We start from the raw sequence: 24,368 nt of genomic DNA, 5'->3' as shown, positions 1-24,368 counted from the left end.
TTTAATATCTATGAAACAATGTGGATAATACTCCCTGGTTTAATATTTGAAAAAAATTTGCTAAAATAATAGTTATGTAATATAAGGTGTTTGAGTGCAATTTAAATTTATATACTTCAGTTGCTAAATTATTTATCCTTTACACTTTAAACTGAAAGAGCTATCAAATTAATATTTGAAAAAAAATATATACCATATAATTAGGTGTTCACCATGATATATGAACTTTAAGTTGTTTTCCTTTTATTAAGCTGATTATTTTAATTACCTGTCTGATTGTTGTTTAACGTGTACGTAAGTAATAATGCCCCCCGTTGCAACACAAGATAAACCTAAAACAAGCTTTGATGTTTGTGACGACATTTTTAGTATTTGTTTTACGAAATTATTCTTTAGTCAATATTTAATTGCAATATTTCATTTTTAGTAAACAAAAGCAAGGCTGTTGACACGATCTCAACAATTTGACATTGACAGTTATAAGGTAAGGTGTGAGTAGATTATGTAAATGTCACTGACAATTTAACAGATACAATAAATTCCGATCATTACCAATTTTACAAAGTAATTATTTTGTTTTGAATCTCATTTAAAAACAAAATAGGAATTACTGTAGATTTTTCGATATTTTAATCTGAACTTATCCTACGATGTATTACTGTTTACGGACCCTGTTGAGGTGTTTCAATAGTTTTTGTATATGAGTATATGTATGAGAATGTTAAAGAAGATGCAGGTATTTTTAATAACTTGTATATTGTTACAAAATAAATATAATATTAAATAAAAAATACACTCTTAAATTATTTAAATCTTAAAAGTAACATAAAAATCATAGTTTATAATATTTACAAAGTCTTAGGAATAATCGTTGATTGAATAACAATGTTATTTAATGAGACAAAAGGGAACTCACAGATTCTTACGAGTATTGTTCATTACACGTCAAGGTTGTAAACAAACATCACATTTAAGAAAATTTAAGTTCATAACTTAGTCATTAAATACACCACGTCACACAAAAGTGCAACAACGAATCACAATTTGAGGCACTGATTTTGATCCCTTTGATTATTGACGACTTAAAGCTTTCCTTATTAATTTGCAATAAATAATGGTGCTAGCGTCACTTGTATGGCACTATGGCTATCTGTTGCAGTTATCATAGAAACTTGCGGAGCCTCTGTTGGGAATTTCAGCAAACTCTCGTTTCGGCGTGCACAATTTGCTGCTGAAATCTACATTTCTTTTCCTGGGGATAAACATAATGTGTTGAGTTGTCATACTCATGAGCTGAATTAATGAATAATAGCTTAGCTGATGCATAGACAAAAGTTAAAACATATGATGAAAGATTTACCCTCTACTTGGTAATTCCATTTGATCAACGAGAACCGATTTGACGTAGAGACGGTCGTTGCACCACAAGATGCACAGAGATCGCGGCTCCAGTACATTCATGTCGTACTCCCACGATAACTCTACCTGATAATACATATTACAATTATTTAAAAGTAGAAACAAACATAGATATTTTTAAAAGAAGAACAAAGTTCATACTTTTCTTATTTTACCGCCTAAATCCATAGGATGAGTGACTACTATTGTGTATGTCGTTCCATGTTCTAATCTGAAAAATAATAAATAATAATTAAATGCCAAAGGCGCAAATTAAATGTAAAATGTATCTTGAAAATATACCTACTTAACATAGTTACTTGGTGTTAAATCCATTCCTCTGATTACACCTCTCTCTGACATTAGTGTTACTTTGAGGAAACCCTGTTGGTCAAACGTTAACAGTATGAAAAAAAAATCATTACGACCCTTTTCATGCAATTTTAGATAAACGGATAACAATCCATAAAATTACCTGAACCCAGGATTCTGCTCCTTTTGGATTGGCTAATTGTATAGCAACTTTATAATGTCGATCTGCAAATAAAAACATCAACACGTTTACTTGTTTGTAGTTTCGAATTAAATTAAAAAAATAATTCTATTAAAACTCACGACAAAATGGTTGTTCTTTTCCGGTACTTAAAAAGTATTTAGCGCCAATCGTTTCTTGTTCTTCAGACGGATAAACTTCGTTTTCAGTCTGATTGTTTTTGTTAGTTATGAGACCTGGAGAACTGTCCGCGTGGAATCTAAATAAAAAAAATATTAAAAGTTAGAAGAACAATATTCGTGATTTTGATTCGATTCGTGATTCGTGAAGTCCTTTCTATTTTTGTTGATTAGTTATGAATTTGTAACAGATAGTTTTTTTCTCTTTTATAGCATGAGCAAAGAATTTTATAAAAAAAAAACTTTACCCCATTATGGCGCAACCATGTCCACAGTGAAAACATTTGCCAGACAGAAAATGTTGATAAGATGGACATTGATGACCTGTAAACAAAAAAAAAACGTACACATTTCAAATGCCCGTTGAAATTATCTAATATTAAAGTTTAGAAATGAATAATTTTGTTGCTTACCAATGTATGGACATTTTCCATTAATAGATTCTGTGAACAGTTTGATAGCTCTGACATGATTGCAGGCGACGAGCACTCTCGAGGCCTCCTCCAGGCCTTGCTTGACGAGTGTGAGCGGTATCAGAGGGCCTTCAGTGAGGTCACAGCCAGGTTGCTCCTTCCCATTGTTGGGATAGAAATCTAAATGCCCTACCGGCTGCGACATCCCATATCCTGCCATAAATACAAAATCTGTCGCACGCGTGGGATAAACAGGTCGATAATTAGTGGAATTATGCGATAAATATTTATGAATTTCAATATATATCTTTATATAACTACATGAAATGAATGTATCAAAGGCTAGTAAGCATATAATACATATTTACAAAATATACATAGGTATTAAATTGTTAAATTGTTAATACAAAGCAATAAGCGATTTATGTATATACACCCAATTAGATTATTTCAAATGAATCTACTATCTACTAACATATAATATGAATGAAAAAGCAAGTGTAAACGTTCAAAAAAACATTATTACCTAATAGGAATATGCTTTTTCCATCTGTGTGAATGACATCTACGAATTCAGCGTCAGTAGGATCTAGCCTAACGTGTGTAGGCATTCCTTGAAAATATGGCTCGGCTGGATCTAGACCAGTTATCCTTCCTAATCCCTACAATATAAGAAGCTAAATCAAAGACAGTATGAAGACCCCGTTTCAATTAATCAAAATTACTATTTATAAGATGTGGTACTCATTTTTGGCACACTTACTTGAATCCTCTCCCCGGCGTAGCCCGCGGTGTGAGCGCCCAAAGAGTGGCCGATAATGTGTACATCCAGTGGATTTAGTCCATGATCTTTCTGTAATGTCATAACATTAATATCATATCACATGAAAATGACAAATTTTGGGAGTAAATAAGGGATATAGTTGTATGCAGGATAAAAAATATCTCAAGTCGAGGAAGAAATGTAGTAGGAGGGGATTAACCAAAACTAGTAACATTTTAAAATGGTTTAAAAAGTTAGGTAATCTATGCTGTAGCAAATGAAATTATAGACAATAGCGACTTTCGTAAATTATCTAAAGCATTTTTAATACATTTTTTTACCTGTAAGGTGTTGATAAAGTGAGCTACTTCTAAGCCGACCAGCCGCGTGTTGGCTGTGGCCTGCGTGTAGAGAGGCAGACTGCCGCCCGCCCAGTCCACCACTATCACGTTGAAGTCATCTGCTTTCACGAGCTCGTCTTTCATCTCGCTTACCTATTAACATAGGATATTAATAAGTTGTCGCTTTACAATCTAATGCCTGGCTTATATTATGTCAGTAGGACAGTAGCGCTGGCCTGGACTGTTTTGCTTACAGGAGCCAATTAGCGTTGACATTAAGCCAGTTGTATGCCAGCGCAGATTTTGAGCGCTATTGTTCTACTTACCGTTACTGTTATTAATCAAGAGATGGTGTCAATTTAGTTTTGCGGAAGTAGCTCTTTCCGTTTTGTTAAGGTTCGACATGCTTAGATGTAGTAAATGAAGCGATGTCATCATGTCCTACATTTACTTTTTTTAAGTCGTAAACTGTTATGTTGACTTTACATAAGAATCGAGGATAGAGTCCACAGAAAACGTTTACAGGCTGCCGTGACGTCACAATTTGTTATTTTGTGTGAGTACTGTTATAAAGTTAAGTACCAATACACCAATAGTGTAAGAGCTATTATTTTTGATTGAATCTTACCCAGTTGGATAGCGGCGTGTCTATGAAGCCGTGTATTATCAACTTCGTTAAACGTTTTGGGCTGAAGTTAGACTTGATGATAGTCTTATTCATATTTACATTTAAGATCTGACCGTCTGTTGGATTCTTCTTTGTGTACAAAATGAATCTGAAATTTTAGGCATTGACATATATAATTATTTATTACATAAATATTGGGTTCACCTTTAAAAAGTTAATTGACAGTAACTACAGTATTGAAACAAACGCATATACAAACAAAAACAGTAAATAAGATGCGAATATTTATTTGAAAGTTCAAACAATTCTTACATATTTAATGGAAAAATATGTCCTCGTTCTACTAACCGACATCTCGCGAGACGAAATTGTTGAAAGCATACCAATTACGTTTTTGCGAGCGGTCATCTTATCTTACAATTACAGTTTGCGTATATTTTGCAAGACGTCTATCTATTTGGCTTTTACAGCCAAATCATGAAGCAGACACATTATTAAGAGGTTATAAATTATTATATTCCGCCGCTTCGTTTGTGTGTTCATGTTGATCCCAGATAAGCTGACCTCAATTTTAAGTTTTCGTCTCGATTTTCATTTTACATACAAGCACTTCAATTTTATTTATCTGTGTAGATTACCAACCTGGTGTTAATAACGACTCTAGGTAGAGGGAAAACATTGAACGGTCGGTGGATCAGATGATACCAACTTCTTGTAATGTTTAAACAGCCAAGTTCATCGTAACACCGAGTTTCATTTTCAACTGGAAAAAATATAAGCACAGGATTGTCGTTATAAAAACTAAGGTTCATCAAGAATTGAAAGCTGCATAAAATTCTCGAATTTCGTAGAAAAGAAACCAGTAGGTTTCCACCCATATCATTCAATCATTCAACACGTTCCGAGCTCATCTATTTGTTGTTATTTTTTGTACTCGACTGCTTCTTCTGCCTGTCAGCTTTGTAAGGACAAAGATGTATATAGAAAGAAGACGTAAAATAAGTGAACTTACAAGGTAGCCAGGGTATATTGACCTCGATGCGGTCAGAGCGAGCCCAATTGAAGGGATCCAGTATACCGGCGAAAGTCGGTTGCAGTCCCAGCAATATGCACCACAGCATCACACGTAAATGTCTGTCTGTCAGGTATAGTCGACGCATATTACCTGCGAAAAATAGAAACACAAAACAATGTTTACAAATCGCTTTGTTAGAAGAAGAAGAAGAGTTTGTTATTGCAAGAGTCTATAATAGGAAACACTTCACAATGTTTACGAGCTAATTGCTTAATTTGTAATGATAAAGAAGTTCATAATGTGAATTTTTTTAGTACCAAATTACGATAATGAAATTTATTTAATCTTGTAGTACGTTGTCGTGGCCTTATCTATGATTAGAAAATATAATTATAGAGGTACAATTATCTTTGATGAGCTATGGAAAGTGAAAGCTTTATCGACGTTTACGGAGCTTACACTACAAACCAACGCACCACCTGTTATTGGTTAGCTCGCTTCCGTTCTGGAAATTTCGAAAACGACGAATTAAAGGCGATTTTGGAAGCTGATGAAATACAGCCTAATGAAGAAGCTGGCACATCTCCAACCAGCATTGGTCAATCGCTCGTCTCCGTTGCTGCTGCACGACAACACGCGACCTCATATTGCACAACAGACTGTCTCCAAGTTGCAAGAACTGGGGTTGGAAGCTCTCCGTCATCCGCCCTACACACCAGACCTTGCGCCTAAAGACTACTAATTTTTCCAGAATTTGGATAACTTCTTGGCGGAAAAAAATTGAATACCCGAGAGGCAGTACAAAATACTTTGATTGCATGGGTGATTACTTCGGTCAATACAAATAAAAAATACATAAACAAAATTCGTTTAAATGTTTTCATACAAAACGGCAATTTCATAGGTTAAAGACCTAATATTATTGTAACGTAACAAAAACACATGTAGAAGGTATCACATTTAATCATCAACAAATATACGAGTAAATTAATAGCTAAAATAGATTTTCAAAATAACTAATAGTTATAAGAGTAAAAGGTCTAATAACAGACTATAATAATCGAGCCGAGACAAATGAATTACGATTTGAAAGTGACGATGATGAAATAACGATGCTACAAAAATAAAAAACAAATTGATTAATTGAATGGAACTAGAAGCTTTCACTCGGGGTTAATAAACGATAGTTTTATTATCCAAAGGGATAATAAATAGACAATAATTTTTAATGTTTCCTTTGGTGTATTGTGTCTCTCTGTATAAATAATTGAACCTTGAAGACAATTATAATTCATATCACTTGCAAAATATTTAAGCAGTGGACATAAAGATACTGCATAAAAATATTAGCATTTTGTACTTGGAGACGAAGACTAGGCCATGTCCTTTATCGGACGGTCTGATTGTCGTTCGAGGTTAAACTCTACAAAGTAGTAGACAAACAAATAACGTCTTTGGATAAGAGGAGTGTAAACAAGCTCACGATGTAGTCGAGTATGAACATTCCGTTTAGGTACAAATAGAAACGTTGACTGTTACTTCGTCGGATCAATTAATAGAACCTAATATTTTACTATTATTATCCCTCAAACCCTACTCGGGGTGCTGGAGCACCCCACAAGGTTTATTTTTCTTATTTATTTCGTTGATTAATAATGCACGTGTTTGACTTTCCGCGTATTTTACTTTGAGGTTATACGCCACGGATTGGCCTGTGTCGTGGGGACAGCCGGCTGTTGTAGATTTGTGCACGAGTGTCGTTGGGTGCTGTAGCACCCCAGTGTAGGAACAACGTAAGTTTTTAAAAAAATTCTAAACTATTTTTAAGCTTACTTCTATAGTTGAATTATTTTATTATAAACGTATAGATTCCCCAGATAACAACATTGAAGTTGAGCTTCCAGAAATTATTAATTTTGATAATAAAACAAAGGGAGAAGTGGATGTTTTCGATGCAATGGCTAAAAAATACTCTGTCCAAAGAAGAACCAAACGTTGGCCAATGTGCATTTTCTATGGGTTATTGTATGGAGTTGGTATTAACTCTTGGCTTCTCTACAAATACTCAAAAGCAAATAATAAGCCTGACATAAAGCTTCGTCGGCGTTTTCTAAAAGAATGAATCTTATAGATGAACATTTGAAAATGCGCCTACAAACACCAACTTTGAAGAGGGATATAAAGGAGAGTATCGCTGCGATTCTCAAGCAACTCATGCCTGTCGATTCTTCTGGGTCTGAACGTCACACACAGGATCGTTGTGGTTTCTGTCCGAGAAACAGGGATCGGAAGAGCAAGACCAGGTGCACCAAGTGCAAAATTCCAATTTGCTTGGAACACCAAGTTGAAGTATGCCAAAAGTGCTCAAATTGATGTGTAATGTAAAATTTTAAGGCTGATTCGTGATCTCATAATGTCAATATGTATAAATAAAAGTATAATTTTCTATAACTGTTTTTATTTCTACACTTTACTAACTATTTTATTTTGGGGTGCCTTGTCACCCCTGTGTAGGAATACTGTGTACGCCAGGCAGTGTAGGGTTTAAGGGTTATTAATGCGAATGTTTAGATGGATGGATTGATGTTGAAGGTATCTCTAGAACGGCTGCATGGATCGAGATGAAATTTGACATAGTGGTAGAGCATAGTCAATAAGGACACATAGACTACTTGTGACGTTTTTTATTTAATTCCGCGGGGACGGCGTCGCGGGTGACAGCTAGTATTTACATAAAGTCGATATTATTATAACTTTTTTTTGTATAAAAGATGAAATTAAAATGCAGTAAATAAAGGAAGAATTAAAAAATTTTTGCGTATGAATAATACTCGTACAAAATTCAATATAGTTTAAATATAAATCATGTTGTAGTACAGGTTAGAAATTTAAACGCATTTTTAGTGTTAAATGTTAGGTCAGGTTTACAATCGTGATGTGTTAAAATATTCGACAATCAATCTGCAATAATGGATTACAAATTCGCCGCGGTCATATTGACCTGTTGAAATCGCTGTGAGCCGGCCTTTACGTAATGTTAACTCGATATGGCGTGCTCGACTGGATCACCAATGACAAATCATATTTAACCGAGACGAAAGTCTAAATAAAATTATTTAAGAATAAACATTGCATAATAGGTTAAGATGTCTTTGATTTCAGTCTATTCTTCAGTTTTAAACATTCCTATAAGATTTGATAATATATTATATTCAACCGTATTAATAGTACATTTTATGAAAAAAAATGGTACTAAAAATTTGGCTGCGAGAGTAAAGCGTTTCTCGCAATCATAAACTATCGAGACATCTCGACATTTTATATTAATCTAAATATGAATAGATTTACTTTGATATGGTTACAGATCACGGCGACCTTCTTTCCACTTTGTTTCTTGTTGACCTACATCTGGTATATTGTTATGGTCCATGCAATGAACGTAACGTAATATTTATTTACACAAAGTCAATGATTATATCATACTACACAATGAAAATCATGGTTGAATATAATATGTATTAACAAAGTCACTTATTGGTAATTTTTAGTTTGTAAATTTTATGTTCCACGGCTCATCTGTTAGCAATCCAAATATATTTTATTATTAACAACCTTTTAAATATGTTTGGATTTTTTTTATCATATTAATGAATTAGTTTTTTGTTCAAATTTATTTATTTTATATGGATAATGATAAATATTTATACGTTAAGTAATATATTTATAAGAATAAAGTATTACAATTTTGTTTTTTTCAGACTATCAGTTGCCAGTAGCCTATGCTTTCAATATGTTTGCGTTATTTCGTAACGGAATTGTTAAAACAGTTACTTTAAATGAGATTAAAATGATCTCTTTAACTTCGCAACGTGTGCGTGCGGTGAATTGTATGTAAATTGATTGAACATGTATTGAATACGTTTTTTCTTTTTCCTTTTACACTTTATAGAAAAACTATCCTTTGAGGATTACAACATTAAAAAATCAAACGTTTAAAAGTAAACGTAACAGCGAATATTGCTATAGAAATATATTTTGTCCTCTAGTAAGTTCGAATTTTGTGATCAAAAACCCTTAAATGTATGCATATATTTGTACTAATATACGAGATGTATCTTGGACTGTTTGTTCTATATTGAAAGAATGTCTGTAATTATCTTAGACTACATGATGAATGGGTCAAATAATAAATGCAAACTGGAAATAAATATTGGAATTAATGAAGTGTGCCCTTCCTCAACAGTTAATGCTGCATAAAACTGTAGTTAATTTACGCACTACCATACCGATGTACGTAGATCTTGATATAAAGCATTTTCCAGTAACGACACACGCACAAATACTTCGAGGAAATGCCGTGCTGTGAATTGTTAATTGTTGAACGCTTTACTTGTAAACGTTCCTTTTTTGATTCACCTCCGGCATTGTGTTACGAAACAAAGCACACAAATAGATGTTGCGTTTGTTGATCCAGATTATTCTTTAACATTGATTTTATTATTGCTATTTAATTTTAAAACACTAACCTTAACACCTTCGGTGCCACTATGACTTTTTTGCATGTGAAAATGTGTTAAGTTAGCTTCAGGTTCCTGATTCGGAACACATGAGTAATAGTAGATTGTTATCTCACTAATCCACTTTAAAGATACAGATCAATAATAAGTTTTATACCAGGTGTTCTTACAGAGAAGACTCATAATTCGAAAAAGAGGATTTAAAGTTTCTCGAAAACTGAATTGCGTTTCTTTAACCGAAAGATAACTATCCTTTATCATATCATGGGATTGTAGTTAAGTATCGTATCGTAGTCGCTTACAAAGAAAAATGTTCTCACCAACGATACCAATATCTAACAATAGTTATTACATAACACTATGAAGTTTTTGTATTTACGCGTGTCGTCAAAACTGGCTTAATTATAGCCGTTTGTGTAATGTCTACAATTGGGCCATGTCACTCACGCACATAGCTAATGTTAGACATTTTTTTTGCAGCACTAACGAATGATTTTAGTTATAATGTGGCCGAAAATTGATACATTCACTTAGATTTGTGATTCTTTCAACAAAAAAAAAAAACTTTAATAGATTCTTGTAAATACTTTCAACACATTAATGAATATAATTTATGTCGTCACTTTAAGTGTTTACTTAAGATGATCAGAACTGACCTTTTCAAAGTGTTCGTGTTGCGTTGCAATAATAATCGATGTTGGATAATGCTAGTGAAAGACATCAACGCGCAACTTCGAACGACCAACGAACTCCGTCGTGTTTCTGCTCTCCTGGTACCAGCAACAAGTTATATAAACAAAATTACTTTACATTCATTCTATTTTAAAATACTTAGCAAATGTTTTTTTCATATTTCTAAATCCTTTTCCTATGTTATTATTTAGTGACAGTTTGCATTAAAATTGTATTAGAAATAAATAATACCTTTGTATATTTGTACAAACAACATAAGCATGTAGAACGTTAGCTAGCTGTTAAAAGGAGAGAGAAAGGAACGAGTTTATAAGACGGGTGGGGAACAGGTTAGGCTAGGGCAACCATTTCTTAGGTCTACAGGTTTCTTGGAGATAGAATTAAAATACATTTTTTTATTCGTGAATTGTTTCAACTAACCAATTTCAATAGCATAACTTGGAAATGTTAAAATCATTATTACGAAACGTATGCAAACTTGTTAACTTTTAAAAACTATTGTAATAATATAGAACCTTAAAAATTTATAACAAATCACTGCTTTTGATAATTATGGTATTATAAAATCCAAAATAATACTATGATATTAAATAGTTTTAGTAACACTCCACCTTTATACTTTATTTTCAGCTATTTTCAGTTTATACGACATGTTTAATAACCACCAAAAAGGCTCTTTAGCTTTTATAACATAACTAGCTGTCGCTCGCGATTTCGTCCAAGCGGAATAAAAAAAAAATTAGTAAATAGCCTGACCATGTTTTACATCTGTGCTTAATTTCATCAAGATCCATTGAACCCTTCCGGATATACCTTCAAACAAATATCCATCCATCCGTCCATCCATCTAAACATTCGCATTTATAATATTAGTATGATTACGATAGTAATAATGTACATTTCTTGTTTGACAATATTGCAAGTAAAAGTGGTCGAACTCGTTTTAATTTATATCTAGTAAAGGTTTTTGCTCTGAAGGCGTTTGATTTGTTGAAGCTATAGCTAGTATGTATGCACCACAACTTTCTCTGCACTTGTCAACGCGGTCACCCGCTTTTGTTTGTACGAAAGCTCACAAAACCGGTAGGAATCAGGCTAATAAGTCAATGTTATTGATAACGGCAACCGAATACTGTTTAAGTTAATACGTGTGTTAAAAATAAATTAAGTTTTGGATAATTATTTACTTAAGAGAGAAATGAATTTCGGCAAAAAACTGAAAATCTAAGAAATGGTCAAAAAATGTTCACATATTTTTTAGTATAGAGAGAATCGTGTCGAATAGGCTTTTTATGAAAACTATTTTGCAAATATTTCTATTATCAGAATGTGTTTAATTACACACAACACAACACACAAAGTTGTGTTGAAATTTTTTAATTTTTCGTTTTTATCTTTTTTTGTTATCTCTACATATTAATCTACGACAAAGATGGCTGGTACGGTAATTGAGAATCATTAGGTTTCCGTTCTATCTTTTTATGTCAAAGTTTGCATAAATCATTTAATAACCTACTTAATGGTTAGCTCAGTAACTATTATAGTATTGACATTTACTTTTAGATATTTACTTTTACTTTGTTAATAGCAGCGAGAAATAAAATTTCAAAACCTTTATGAATTTAATAACTAATTTATTAACGTATGAAGTAATCACACTACAATATGTTAAAGTTAAACAATCAAGGTTAAAGATCAGTTACACTTTCATATTAAACGTAAATAAGAAATAAAACTACACAATTGTAATAACTATTCGTTGCGTGATAATAACTTTCAAAATATACAGACACGCCATATACCTAAATCTAACATTACCAAAATATACAGTCATGATTTTTATCAAGCAATCTTGATAAAATACTTAATACGTAGTGTTGAAAACTACTTTCACATTCGTCTGGCTAGACCCTGGGTGGGCAAGTAATGAGTCGATAATGAAATATCGCCGGTGAAACCACAGCAAATTACAAAAGTAATATTAGAGTAATAATAAAGTTGAATGAAGAGAAAGACGTACGGACCAAAATCATCGTTTGAAACATATTGTTAACTCTGTTTTGTCAAAGATAATGAGGTATGACGATATGTTTTATACAGTGATTGGTCTCAGAAACGTTGATTATTTTAGGGGTAACTACCTGCCAGAAAACAACAATGTTTGCTATTAAAATATTTTTGTATCTTAGAAACCAACAGTAATGTAAACATGATCGCAGTACTCTATATAATGTTACAATACCATCTATATTTTATGTAACTTGATTTTGAAAGTGAAACTAGTTTTAAAAGGTTAACAATTAAATATCATTCCGCTTGCGTGGGATTGTTTTTTGTTTCATATCGATCACGATCAAGTACAAGGCAAAAATGATTTGGCTGAATCTAAAAACAGTGGTACTTCCTTATTAGATATATTTTAGTGTATTAAAATATATTTTTTTACCGTTTATATAAAAAATAAACTTATTAATTTTTAAATTGTACCATTCTCTTGACTTTTAAAGAAACCACTAACTGGTATTTAACATTTTTAAAAGATTCCATTACTTATTTTAAATGTGTTTTTGTATACAGTATGCCAGTAACTTTAGAGTTAGTCTCTAAAGATAGAAGAGGTTAGTAATTAGTATAACAGGATTGTTAGACAAGTTTAGCAACTAACCTTAAGTATCAAGTATCCATTCTATTTCAACCAGATTGAGAAACAAAAGTTGCATACCTAACACCTGTCTAGTATATTAATGTTGACAAGACGTAAAAAATCAATACCTAGACATGTTTCTCAACGGTATGTGTGGCAAGAGGTTGCTGCGAAGTGCAAACTTACGTTTCCCGTTACACTAGCACGGTTAGATAACAGAAGTTAGTAATACCGTCAGGTCAGGCTATTTCACTTTAATGTGATACCAAGTCACTAGATCTTTAATTAAGTTGCCACTATGTTACTACCTTAATCAGCGAATGCTTTTAAATGATATGTATAAAGCACCAATGTGGTATGCGAGTTTAACTTTGCATCATCATTGCTTAATGGACGTATTGTAGGATCATTGAAAATATCTGAAGCTCAAGCAGGAAATATTTTTACGAGAATTTCTCTGAATTTTGTATCGTCGTATCTAGAAATATGTATGAGATTTGTGCCTCTATCGGGCGTTAAAGTAACTAAGAAATTTGCGAGCAAAAATTTGTTAATATGTTTCGAAAGAAAAATTTTAAGCTCGGTAGTAGCCATCAGACTGCTTCACCGTACGTCAAAATGTAGTTCGTGCCCGTAAGTTTGTTATGTAGTTTCTAGAGGCACTGCACAAATCTAATAATTTGTGTACGATACGAAATTCTAAATTGATGGATGATATAAAGAATAAATGCAATAAAGTGAATTTGACCGGGTCAGACGGCGAAAGTTCAGAAAGGTAGTTTTCTCTCGGGAGTATAGTCTGACTTCAAGTCTATAGAGTTACATTCTACACTAGAAAATGGAAAGTTATGAAAATCTAATATCCATATTATTAATTTAACATATTTTATGTTTGGTGTTAAAGTTCATACTTCAGTTAAAAAAATTATTAAACGTAATTTGGTGATAATTTTTGTTCGAGTGTTAAAAACTACGAAATGGGAATAAATTATTTACACAAAGCAACAAAGTACGAGTATGTCATAATGACATATAAGTTGATGTAGGTTCAGGCAAGTACCAGTTATCATAAATTAAAGTAGATAATGTATTAAAATTAAAAAAAAATAGATTTAAGAAACAGTTCTTGAAATTGTTATTTACTATTAAAAAAAATCGGTTAAGAATAATTTTTCCAAATATATAGAAAATCTTGAGAAAATAAAAAAAATATGTAAAAAGGTTTACTATTTTAAGCTACAAAATACACAGAGATAAGATTTAGGTCATATAGAAAGGCGTAAGAGCGTATACAATTTAATAGTACACGATCCTTGAGAAATGTGAAAGCGTAATTCTCCCCGCCGCAACTGCTCGGGGCATCGAATTGTATCAGAGCCCAAACGGTACAAGATCTTACATACATTCATAATAATAAGTTTTATTAATTGCTAAAATACATGTTTGATCATGTTAAGACTATAATTCCTTGATGTTAATATTTCTGTTATAAGCCTGAGTCGGTGCCATTGGTGAAACTACAAATCATTTTTCTAGTTGCCTTTGACAGAGACATTGATATGTAATTATACAGCGGGTCTATCACGATTATTTGCGATATCCTATCAGACGTGAAGTAACGTCGTTGTACTTCACGTCTGATAGGACTGTATATCTAATACCAATTTTGTCGAAGTCGTTACGAAAACGTTCTCAAGAATATTCGTGATGACCCCTCTGGTGTTTTGGCAGTTAAAATTCACAAAATCGATATGTTAATAGTATTTTTTAATTTAAATATATCAGAATAATTAATAACTGTCGTGTTTATAAACAAAATAGAATTAATGCAGCGACATCTAAGGCAAGTTAATTAATTTTTCACATTGTACATTCAACGTCAGAAATTGTAAAAAAAATACGTATCAGATACAAGTAGATAAATATTTGTGAGATAATTGTTGTGATAGTGAGGTAATACTAGGAAATGTTTTGCGCGATTTGTTTAGTTAACTTTCACCAGCCGACGTAGTCATTATTTATCGTGCTTTTAAATAATTAATGTTTGAAAAATGTAATTAAGCAATTACGTGGGCAATTTATCGCAAACAATTTTTGTTATTTACCTTTAAGTATAACATTAACCTTACTTTACCAACAAACTTTTTTACTCCTTGATTTTTTTTAATTAATTGTAAAATATGAACATTTTAACTAGATTATTTTATATGCATTTAGGTAAAGGTTAAGCATATATCCTTCAGGTCTTGCAGAACTAACAGTATCGATTTGAATATCCCCACTAGAGAAATGAAACATTATAGTATAAGGCGCAGAGAAGAGATATTTGTATGTACAATACAGTATGTTAATAACACTAGTTGTTATTTAAAAAACAAAAATCTCGACTGACTGTACTTCTTTGATATTTAATGGGAAGATTACGAATCGAATGACATCTCACTCGTAACTATCGGTTCAGTTACTTACGTTAGGGGAGGCTACAATGGAACTTGGAACAATGGAACATACAAACCCGTATACATCAAAACATACATACGTATGTAGAACATTACCCACCTGAGACAGGTAAAAAAATACATTGTATGAATTTGTTCATGCATCTATGAGGAAATCGTCATTACCAGACCACAAGTAGTGTACTATGTAGGTCAAAGAACTTTATGCAACAATACGGAAACATGTGGAATTCCCTGTGTTATTATGGATGTTATGAGACAATAGTTTGGGAGCGTCCAACTAGAACATGTCACGTAACTATTATGTAACCGCATATTGAGGTCGGCACAGACCTGGTCATTAGGCCAACATTTTGAGGTCTTTCCATTAAAACATTTAAGTGGCCTTCGGCGAATAGCTCGGATGACACGTTTAAATAACAATAGCATGTTTAATATTGATATAGAGTATATGAAATAATAAATACCATAAAGCATTAATTCTGTACAAGATTGTGTCTATTTGTGTTTTTATTTACAAATTTATATTAGTCATGCAGGATCACATTTAGTGTTATTGTAAGTAAATACTTATTCCAAAGTCAAGTTAAGCTTAAAGGTATTTTATAGTTCTTTAAAGTGAACACGGGGAGTCAGAACAGTCGGGAGTAATTTGTTTGCTTATTATTGTTTTGTTTGAAGTATCCATCCATTAATTTTAAAGAACTTTCTAAACCTGTTTAATTCTTGACTTCACTGATTTGTAACCATATTTTGTGTAATTTTGTACAGGAAGGTTTTAATCTATGCATCTTCACACTTACCTGATGAAATCAAGACGGCTCTTATGTCTGTTTATTTTGTATCGTTTACGGAGAGTTTGTCGTGAGTTATTTGGGTCAGGGAGATGTTATGTCTACACTCCGGTGTCTATTGGTTCCTACTTCAAGTCGTTACTCTGTTTTATTACGTGACTTGTTCTTTCTTTCGATTGCTAGCGTCCATTTAATTTTATTCCTGATCATAGTAACGTTTGGAATAGCGATTAAAAAACTTTTCTATACGATGGTCGAATAAGCAACCAATTATGATTAAATTTCTTATTAGCACGTAATAACGTGTTAATAGTTATGAATACTCGATGATTTATTCGCAGCAATAAAAATATCAAAAAGCTATACGATAACAAATTGTGTCGATATTTATTTGGGATTTCTAACAATAATTGTTACTATATTCTAAATTAATGTAAGCAATGATTACACGGTTTTGATAATAAGACCTATGATTTTTTACTACAATAAACAATCCATGTAAAACTGATCCATACATCTATGTCATGTGTTGCTACGTATTTATATATAAACAAAAGACAGTAGTCCATTTAGTAACAGGACAGTGGTAGTAAAGGGTAATGGGATATTGTTCTTTTAAGTACTCAACGATTGTAATGCAATGATTGCTTTATCTATGTACAATTGGAGATATAGTATTGGAACTAATGACGACAAAGACTTACGGATATACACATGATAGTTGTGTTAGTTAGTAATGTTCAGATTTATGTTTTTTTTATACTTACGTTTTAATATTTTTATTTGAAATTTGTTAGAAGTCGGAATTCTAATTTATTTTATCGTCTTTTTCCTAAGAAAAAATACACGTGAAGAAAAATTCTGATTTCTGAATAGATTTGAACATAAATTAGAATAATTGCGAAATATTTTAATATTAAGCCTTTATTCGGTTATAATTTTTTTAACTGAAGTGTAATATGTATTTAATTTAAATTGGTTTATATTCGTACTTAATAGTATTTGGCTTGGTTTATTACGAAATGGGAACTAAAACCAACAAATAGAGTTGTGTCTGTAATTATAAATGCATACAAACGGATGTTATAATCACGAAGCAGTATATCAGTGATCTAACCTTCACATTGTGTACCAAGTAATCATTTTAATATTAAATGATGAAATAGTTGAACCGTTTGAAGCGCCAATAGCCAAATTTTACGGTACGGACTGATGAGGTAGTGGGTTCAAAGCTAACAGTCTCTTACATATTATATAAACTACCTTCTAGCACATAAAAGATTTAAAGTTGGTATGCTGTTCTGATTAAAATAGAATGTTGATATTCAAGATATTTTTCGCAATAACATAAAAGTTCAATTTCATTAATGTTTTCACGACTTGCAGAATCGAGCTTCAATTGCAGCTTTTACTAATGTGAAGGTTTCTAATCTCTAATTTGCATTTGTTTCTCTATAGTTTAAATAGTTTACTGGTAAAAAGATATAGTATTATGAATATTTAATGTCTTGCGAATACACTTTCGATATCGGATAATTATCCGTTGTATGAGAGTTAAGCCTTTCCTAACTAATTTATTATAATGTTTTACTAAAATTTAAGCAGATATTGTTTCAAAATAAATTCCGGAAGGATATATTAAACTGTCTATTCATATTTTAATAATTTACGATTAATTTATCATTAAACGTATACATAACGTAACAGAGAAAGCGACAATGATTAATATGTACGGAACCACAAGCAACTTTATTGTGATGCCATAATATTTGTAAAACGAACGTGTAGTTTTTTTTTTGCGAAAAAACCATAAATAACGTTTGCCTCGTCGATTTCGATCAGATCGAGTGGCACGTACAGAGAAGTATAAAACGATGTTATCTAAGTAGAATATAAAATAGCGTCGCAAGCGATCCATATATCGGTGACTCTGCCACCTTTTAATATGGAATGGATACCAACTGCAAGATTAGACATAAAAATGAGTTTGCAATAACATAAAATAAGTTTTATTATTAGATAAGGGTAATCATATATTTTCTAATCTATGTTATTGAATGAAGTTAGTAGTTATTCACTCGGCGAATTTGTAGTGACAGAAATACCAGGTCACTCAGAAAGTATTGCGAAAAAAAGTTTTATGTATGTGAGACTGACCTGATATAATTTATTTAAAAATATGATTACTTATAAGTAAAAAGAGGTACGTTCTAAATTCAAAACTACCCTACACGTTTTCTGCGAGCTTATTAAAATTACCGTGTCTCATTGAAAAATGGATTTGCGTCGAGAACATTTTCGCGCTATGATTATTTACGATTTTAAATGTCGCCTGAAACCAGACGAATCGTACGATAGACCTCAAATGGCATTAATGGATGAAGGCACTTCTAAGGCAATCGTGTATCGTTGGTATAATGAATTTAAGCGAGGTCGACTAACTTTGGGGGATGAAGAAAGAAGTGGTCGCCCTTTGACGGCTGTTACGAAAGAAAACATGCTAGCAGTGAAAAATTTGGTCCAAGACAATAGACGAATTACATATCAAAAGATTCAGCATATACTGCAGATTGGATCAGGAAGCCTTCACGAGTCTCTACACGTGCATCTACGGGTGCGGAGGATAGTTTCACGCTGGGTGTCGTACAACCTCACCAATGTTCAGAAGCAGGCAAAGGTGGAATGGTGCCATGATATGATAGACAAATTTGAAGCAGGCTAGTTTCGGCGTGTATACGACATCGTTACAGGTGATGAATCCTGGATTTATCAATACGATCCAGAAACAAAGCGCCAGTCGACGGTTTGGGTGTTTCAAAACGAATCAACGCCTACCAAAGTAAAGCGACCTAGAAGCGGGGGGAAGATTTTGATCGCGAGCTTTTTCAATTTGACTGGCTACTTGGTGTCAATTCCTTTACGAAACTAAAGAAGCATTAACGCCGAATGGTATACTACCAAATGCTTGGCAGAAGTTTTCTCTGTTGTGAGCAACAAGCGACCAAACACAGGTCTCCGCGGGCTACTGCTCCACCGCGATAATGTGCCCGCCCACACCGCAATCAAAACGAAGGACTTCCTAGACAACACACCGGTCAAACTCCTGGGTCACCCTCCTTACAGCCCTAACCTAGCACCGTGTGACTTCTTTTTATTACCAAAAATAAAAAATCAGCTCAAAGGGATTTAATTTTCGTCGCCGAATGATGCGCTCTCAGCGTTCGAGCAGGCTGTAAACGAGGTGTCTGCGGCGGACTGGAAAAAGTGTTTCGAAAACTGGTTCAGACGCATGAAACTTTGTATAGAGGCTGGTGAAGAGTACTTTGAAAAGATGTAATAAAAATATATTTACCTATAGAACATTTTTTTTAGTGTCGCAAAACTTTCTGAGTGTCCCACGTAGAAGAGGCGACGATCGGTAATGTTGACATGCGACCTTCGGAGGATTTGCCTTGACACAAAGTTGATTACACATTGAAAAGTTGATTTTAAGGTGAATTTACGTGCATAGAACTGAACTCATTTACATTTTTATAAAGGTTAGATATGATCTCTAGATGTTTATTGAACGATAAACAAAACATGCAGACTGCCATTTTTCAGTGATTTAACTTTTTATTTTTTATCTGTCTGTGCACCTAAAGAACAATGAACTATATAATACGTGGTGAGGAAGTTAACTTGTACGGCTTGCCACATACGTGCCACTATTTCTAATTGCAATTGAGATTCTTTAACTCAATCTGCAGTATAGCTAGGCTTAAACATTACTTCACCTGATACTATGTTTTCAAGATACATTTCAATATAATATTAATGTTGAGGAGAAAGTAATTAGCGTTGTAATCCATATCCTCTGTGCACTGGGATGTCACAAGAGCATTGTTTTACACAACAGTTGACAAAACGTAGCTGGAAGGAATGAATGAGGTTCAAGTCTTTGCCTTGTGCTAGGAAATAAAGAATTATGAAGATAGGAAATACATTCGATGGCAACGTCTCGCAAGTTTTTTACGCTATAATATTCCAAGACATGTATAATAACTATCGGACTTGGAAAATGACAATCTCACGTTTTGATACGTGAATGTATTTTGGTTTGATAGTTAAAAATCTTACATAACGTGTTGCATGCAACTCAGTAATCGTTGCTGCATCAAGTAATAGATACGTACCTTTCGCAAATTACGTTGCAGTGATCTCTGATACTTGTACAGTCTTTCAAATATCAGTCATGCAATGACAAACATTCTTGGTACTTGTGACATGGCAATCGTCGCTCTTATAACATAACGTGATTTTTATTTACAAACTGCGGGTTATTCTGCCGGTGCACTTGTATAAAAACATTATTTTATTAAAGTCAACATTACTTTCATCTCTCTCATTTTTATTGAAAAAAGGAGATAACTTGCTTGAACGGTGCTTCCCGTTGAGCTGACCAATGAAAATGGGAATTTTTCCTCATTTGGCCGATCGACCTGCCGGGTCGATAGGCCCAACGGGAAACACCCTTAAAGTCTGATAAACAAGGATAATATTAGTTTGTTAAATAATCTTATATATATAAAAGAAAGACGTGTTAGTTACACTATTTATAACTCAAGAACGGCTGAATCGATTTGACTGAAAATTGGTGAGCAGGTAGATTAGAACCAGGAAACGGACATAGGATAATTTTTACCCCGTTTTCTATTTTTTTTATTCCGCGCGGACGTAGTCGCGGGTAAAAGCTAGTTTCAAATATATGTTGTATATCAATCATTTTATAATGTAAATTAAAAAGGAAAAACACAAGTAAAAAAAGCATAATATAAATTCTGAGATGTGATTGGACTCATAATAAAATTCAGTAGTTTATGGATTGAGTTAACATGTTACGTAAAAACATGAGCTGAGTGTAAGCATAAGACGGTCAAGTGCGGGTCAAACTGGACATGAGCATTTAACAACGACGTATACTTAAGATATTATTGTAACCAATTATGTCGACATTCTAACAAGTAACGCGCTAACAAGCTATTTAATTGATGCTTTAAAATATTTTAACTACGTTAATTTTAGCTACGTTTGTTTATCCTATACAATTAAAATACTATATTAATATATATTACAAATTTTTTGTAAACACTAGAATGATTTCGTTACATGCAAATTAATTTTGAAATAACAGAACATTTCAAAAATGTATCAAAGTATGTCAGTATATTGTAACTTATGCTAAATACTAACTTATGCTAAATAATAAATATTCGTAACAGTGTTGTGGTATTACGGATTCGGCATGTTAACAGGTGCAGTTTTCCACATTTTCGAAGGTTCGAGCATTAGAAAGCGATGCGTTTTGCAAGTTGTCCGCAGCTATAGCGGCTGGCGGCTTGCTTAATGCAAGGCGCGTGCCCGGTTTTCATAGTGGACGGACCAAGGCGAAGACGACCGATGTTGTAACGCGCTCCGTGATAACAATCAAAATATTATTGTCGAACAAAGTCCAGGTATTGTTTGTTTATAGTAGCAAACATTTGATTCGAGACGTTTTGTTTCGGTAAAATAATCTTTTTGTTTTGGCTAAGTGTACAGCTTGGATTCTTAAGTAAAGTATAACGTTAAAAAGTGGTAGATCCCGCAACAGCAATATTTGTTGGGTGCATGAATGGACTGGAACGACCGGTGCAATACCACAGAAGACAGACGTAAAGTGGAAGCAACTCCGTGTTTCGTCTGATGAGTGTGGTGCCGGAGGCCTAATTTTAGTTCACGTTCAATGAAATAGTAGAGCTTTTAATTTGTAAATTTGTTAAATTCGTTTCAGTAGCTTTTAAATGAGCACACAAAAAACTTTTTTTCTTTACAATATTCGTGGAAATACAAAGGAGGAATTTTAAACACATGCTTGGTTTTATTTCAAATTAAGCATAGCAAAAGACTAACGTGACCAGACCAATATTATTTAGACGCGTGAAAGCCAGATTAGCTTCGCTTTCCTTTTTCTTTGTCTCTTATTATCTAGGTCTCTTATTTTTTTGACTGTTTTTGAATTTCGAGGTATTTAAACCAAACAACACTTTGCTTTTAAAAGTTTTGTTTATGGCAACACTAATAGAATATGTTTAATTTTAATAAATACGACTAAATAAACTAAAAAATCTATTAATTTAATGTTGTTTGATTATTTCAATTTAATATAGTTTATTGTATTCATTAAGAAAAAACTCATATTGTCGACAATTATATAAACCTTAAAGAATTTATTATCGGCCAGTATTTCTCAAATGTTTACACGACTTGTTTTATTAATACTTTTTATATTAATCTGGATTTACAGGTGTTGTGAGGTTACGATGATGTTACGTGGTAACATCAACGAGGCGTGGACTGTAGTGGGTAAGTTACATTGCATACAATCGTGCACTTCCATCCGTTACGGACTCGGAAGTACTTCCTCCTAAGTCCTAACACGCTAACATTTGGTACCGCAGTTATTGCATACGATGTTTGTTTTAATTTAAAAAAAAATAATGATTTTGTCACGCTAACTTTAAATGTATTTAGATAAATTAGATATTAAAGGGATTTTTACGTTTTTATAAGTGGACTTACTTATGAGAAAAAAATTAAGACTAAAATATTTAAAACTATCTTAAAAAAAGTAATTTATCAACAAAACTTTTAATTAGACAATTGAATTATAGAGAAAACAGATGTTAAAATACTCTATACTTGTAGTAGAGATGGAAAAACAAATCAGAGTAATTTAGTCAAATGAGGATTTAAGTGAGTACGAACGGAAACTTTGTTTAATATGATGACCCCTTAATACGAGTAAAACGGTTAAGGCTTATTCGTATGTGTTTATTGCTTGCTTAAAGTTTTAGTAACTTGAAACAATTTTATAACTTAATTACAAATCGTTTCATATTCCGTTGCACGGGTCTTGTGCAAGGTCATGAGGTAAGTAAAGTAGTCAATACTCTTAATATTAAAGTGGGTATTAAAACAAATATGAGTTTCATGCTGAAGTTTATACTTATTACCATTTTTACACTCACATTTTTAACGTCTACCGTCACTTTGTGTTTGTTATGTTTATACCTACTTATGGTCATTGTAGTTTTTTTTACTAAAATTTATCATTGTACATCTTTACCGTTTATCTATGTATGTAACGTCCTTTTTGTATTTAAAGCGTATGCCCAGTGCAGCAGAAATAAACGCGTTTTTATTACGGACTTGTACTGTTTATTATTCTAGAGTTATTACGTACTTTCAGTAGAGCATTAAATCCAACAAGTTTTTAAAAATGTTGCAACAAGTACGCCCGCAATAAACAAACCAAACTTACCCAAAAAAAATGTAATCCGCAGTTTTTCCGTCCTTCGTTCTTTGGCTTTTTCACTTGAAGTACTATTCGCGATAGCACAATAAACAAACACAGGTTATATACCCGATTAGGTAATGTATTGCCAAAATAATAAAGGAATATCGCTTGTTACACTATTGAATGGGAATGTGCGTTAAATGGAATCACGTAATTTCGGAACGCTTCCGACTGTTGTAATACGTTGACAGTGCGCGTGCGTTGCGCGGGAAAGTTCTGCGAGTACTGTCAATCAGACAGGCGCGCTCAGGCTAATGCTCACCGTCTCTGCCACCGCTTTACCGGCTTCACATCTCACTTTCATATAAATTTTGTTTTATCGCATTGCAAAATATACTACAGTATTTTATTAGCTAATAAACATTATTGTCTGTGTTCTTAATATATACATAAAAATCGTAGACTTCAAACCTCACAATTAAAGAGGTACTTCTAAGTACAGTTGCAAATTGAGTGATAATGAAAAAAGGTTTTCACATATTTTTGTTTACTGAATTCCTGCTAATATAACACAATATTGGAATATGGCCATTCTTAACATTTCTGTATGTGACAGTTAATAAGGTAATCTCACAATATTATATTAGATTACGCATATTGCCTTCTGATATGTAAGGCCATAAAATTCGCTAAGTTTATGTCTCTGTCTCTGA

The 24,368-nt window shown here is 32.8% G+C and overlaps 2 protein-coding genes across 3 annotated transcripts; one reads left to right on the top strand and one right to left on the bottom strand.

Annotated features, from left to right (window-relative positions):
• Positions 1-847: 847 nt before the first annotated feature.
• Positions 848-24,001, bottom strand: LOC106715075 (pancreatic triacylglycerol lipase). Of its 2 annotated transcripts, none has more exons than XM_045678360.1 (15): positions 23,680-24,001; positions 5,228-5,380; positions 4,858-4,978; positions 4,216-4,363; positions 3,588-3,740; positions 3,247-3,336; positions 3,010-3,145; positions 2,484-2,714; positions 2,319-2,394; positions 2,014-2,150; positions 1,874-1,935; positions 1,706-1,782; positions 1,561-1,630; positions 1,361-1,485; positions 848-1,252 (listed from the first exon to the last, which is right to left on the bottom strand). In XM_045678360.1, the coding sequence occupies exons 2-15, from the start codon at positions 5,373-5,375 to the stop codon at positions 1,147-1,149; spliced, it is 1,680 nt and encodes a 559-aa protein (XP_045534316.1). In that variant the 5' UTR covers positions 5,376-5,380; positions 23,680-24,001; the 3' UTR covers positions 848-1,146. The 2 variants fall into 2 exon arrangements, with proteins under 2 accessions (XP_045534316.1, XP_014363772.1); XM_014508286.2 differs by having other exon boundaries at positions 2,484-2,696.
• Positions 18,613-19,059, top strand: LOC123721087 (protein GVQW3-like). Its single transcript, XM_045678405.1, has one exon. It carries the CDS (start codon positions 18,613-18,615, stop codon positions 19,057-19,059), a length of 447 nt encoding a protein of 148 aa, XP_045534361.1.
• Positions 24,002-24,368: the final 367 nt, after the last annotated feature.

The sequence above is a fragment of the Papilio machaon genome, chromosome 6 (genome assembly GCF_912999745.1).
Source record: "Papilio machaon chromosome 6, ilPapMach1.1, whole genome shotgun sequence".
Taxonomy (NCBI): Eukaryota; Metazoa; Arthropoda; class Insecta; order Lepidoptera; family Papilionidae; genus Papilio; species Papilio machaon.
The sequence above is the reverse complement of the archived record's forward strand: the minus strand, read 5'-3'. Positions and strand labels throughout refer to the sequence as shown.

What these genes read in the sequence shown, in the direction of transcription:
- LOC106715075 (XM_045678360.1), bottom strand. Translation starts at nt 5,375, where the DNA reads ATGCGTCGACTATACCTGACAGACAGACATTTACGTGTGATGCTGTGG. An exon ending in ACACGCCGCTATCCAACTGG is followed by an intron (nt 3,741 to 4,215) that starts GTAAGATTCAAT and finishes CTATGTTAATAG; the next exon opens with GTAAGCGAGATGAAAGACGA. An exon ending in ACACCAAGTAACTATGTTAA is followed by an intron (nt 1,631 to 1,705) that starts GTAGGTATATTT and finishes ATTATTTTTCAG; the next exon opens with ATTAGAACATGGAACGACAT.
- LOC123721087 (XM_045678405.1), top strand. Translation starts at nt 18,613, where the DNA reads ATGGATTTGCGTCGAGAACATTTTCGCGCTATGATTATTTACGATTTT.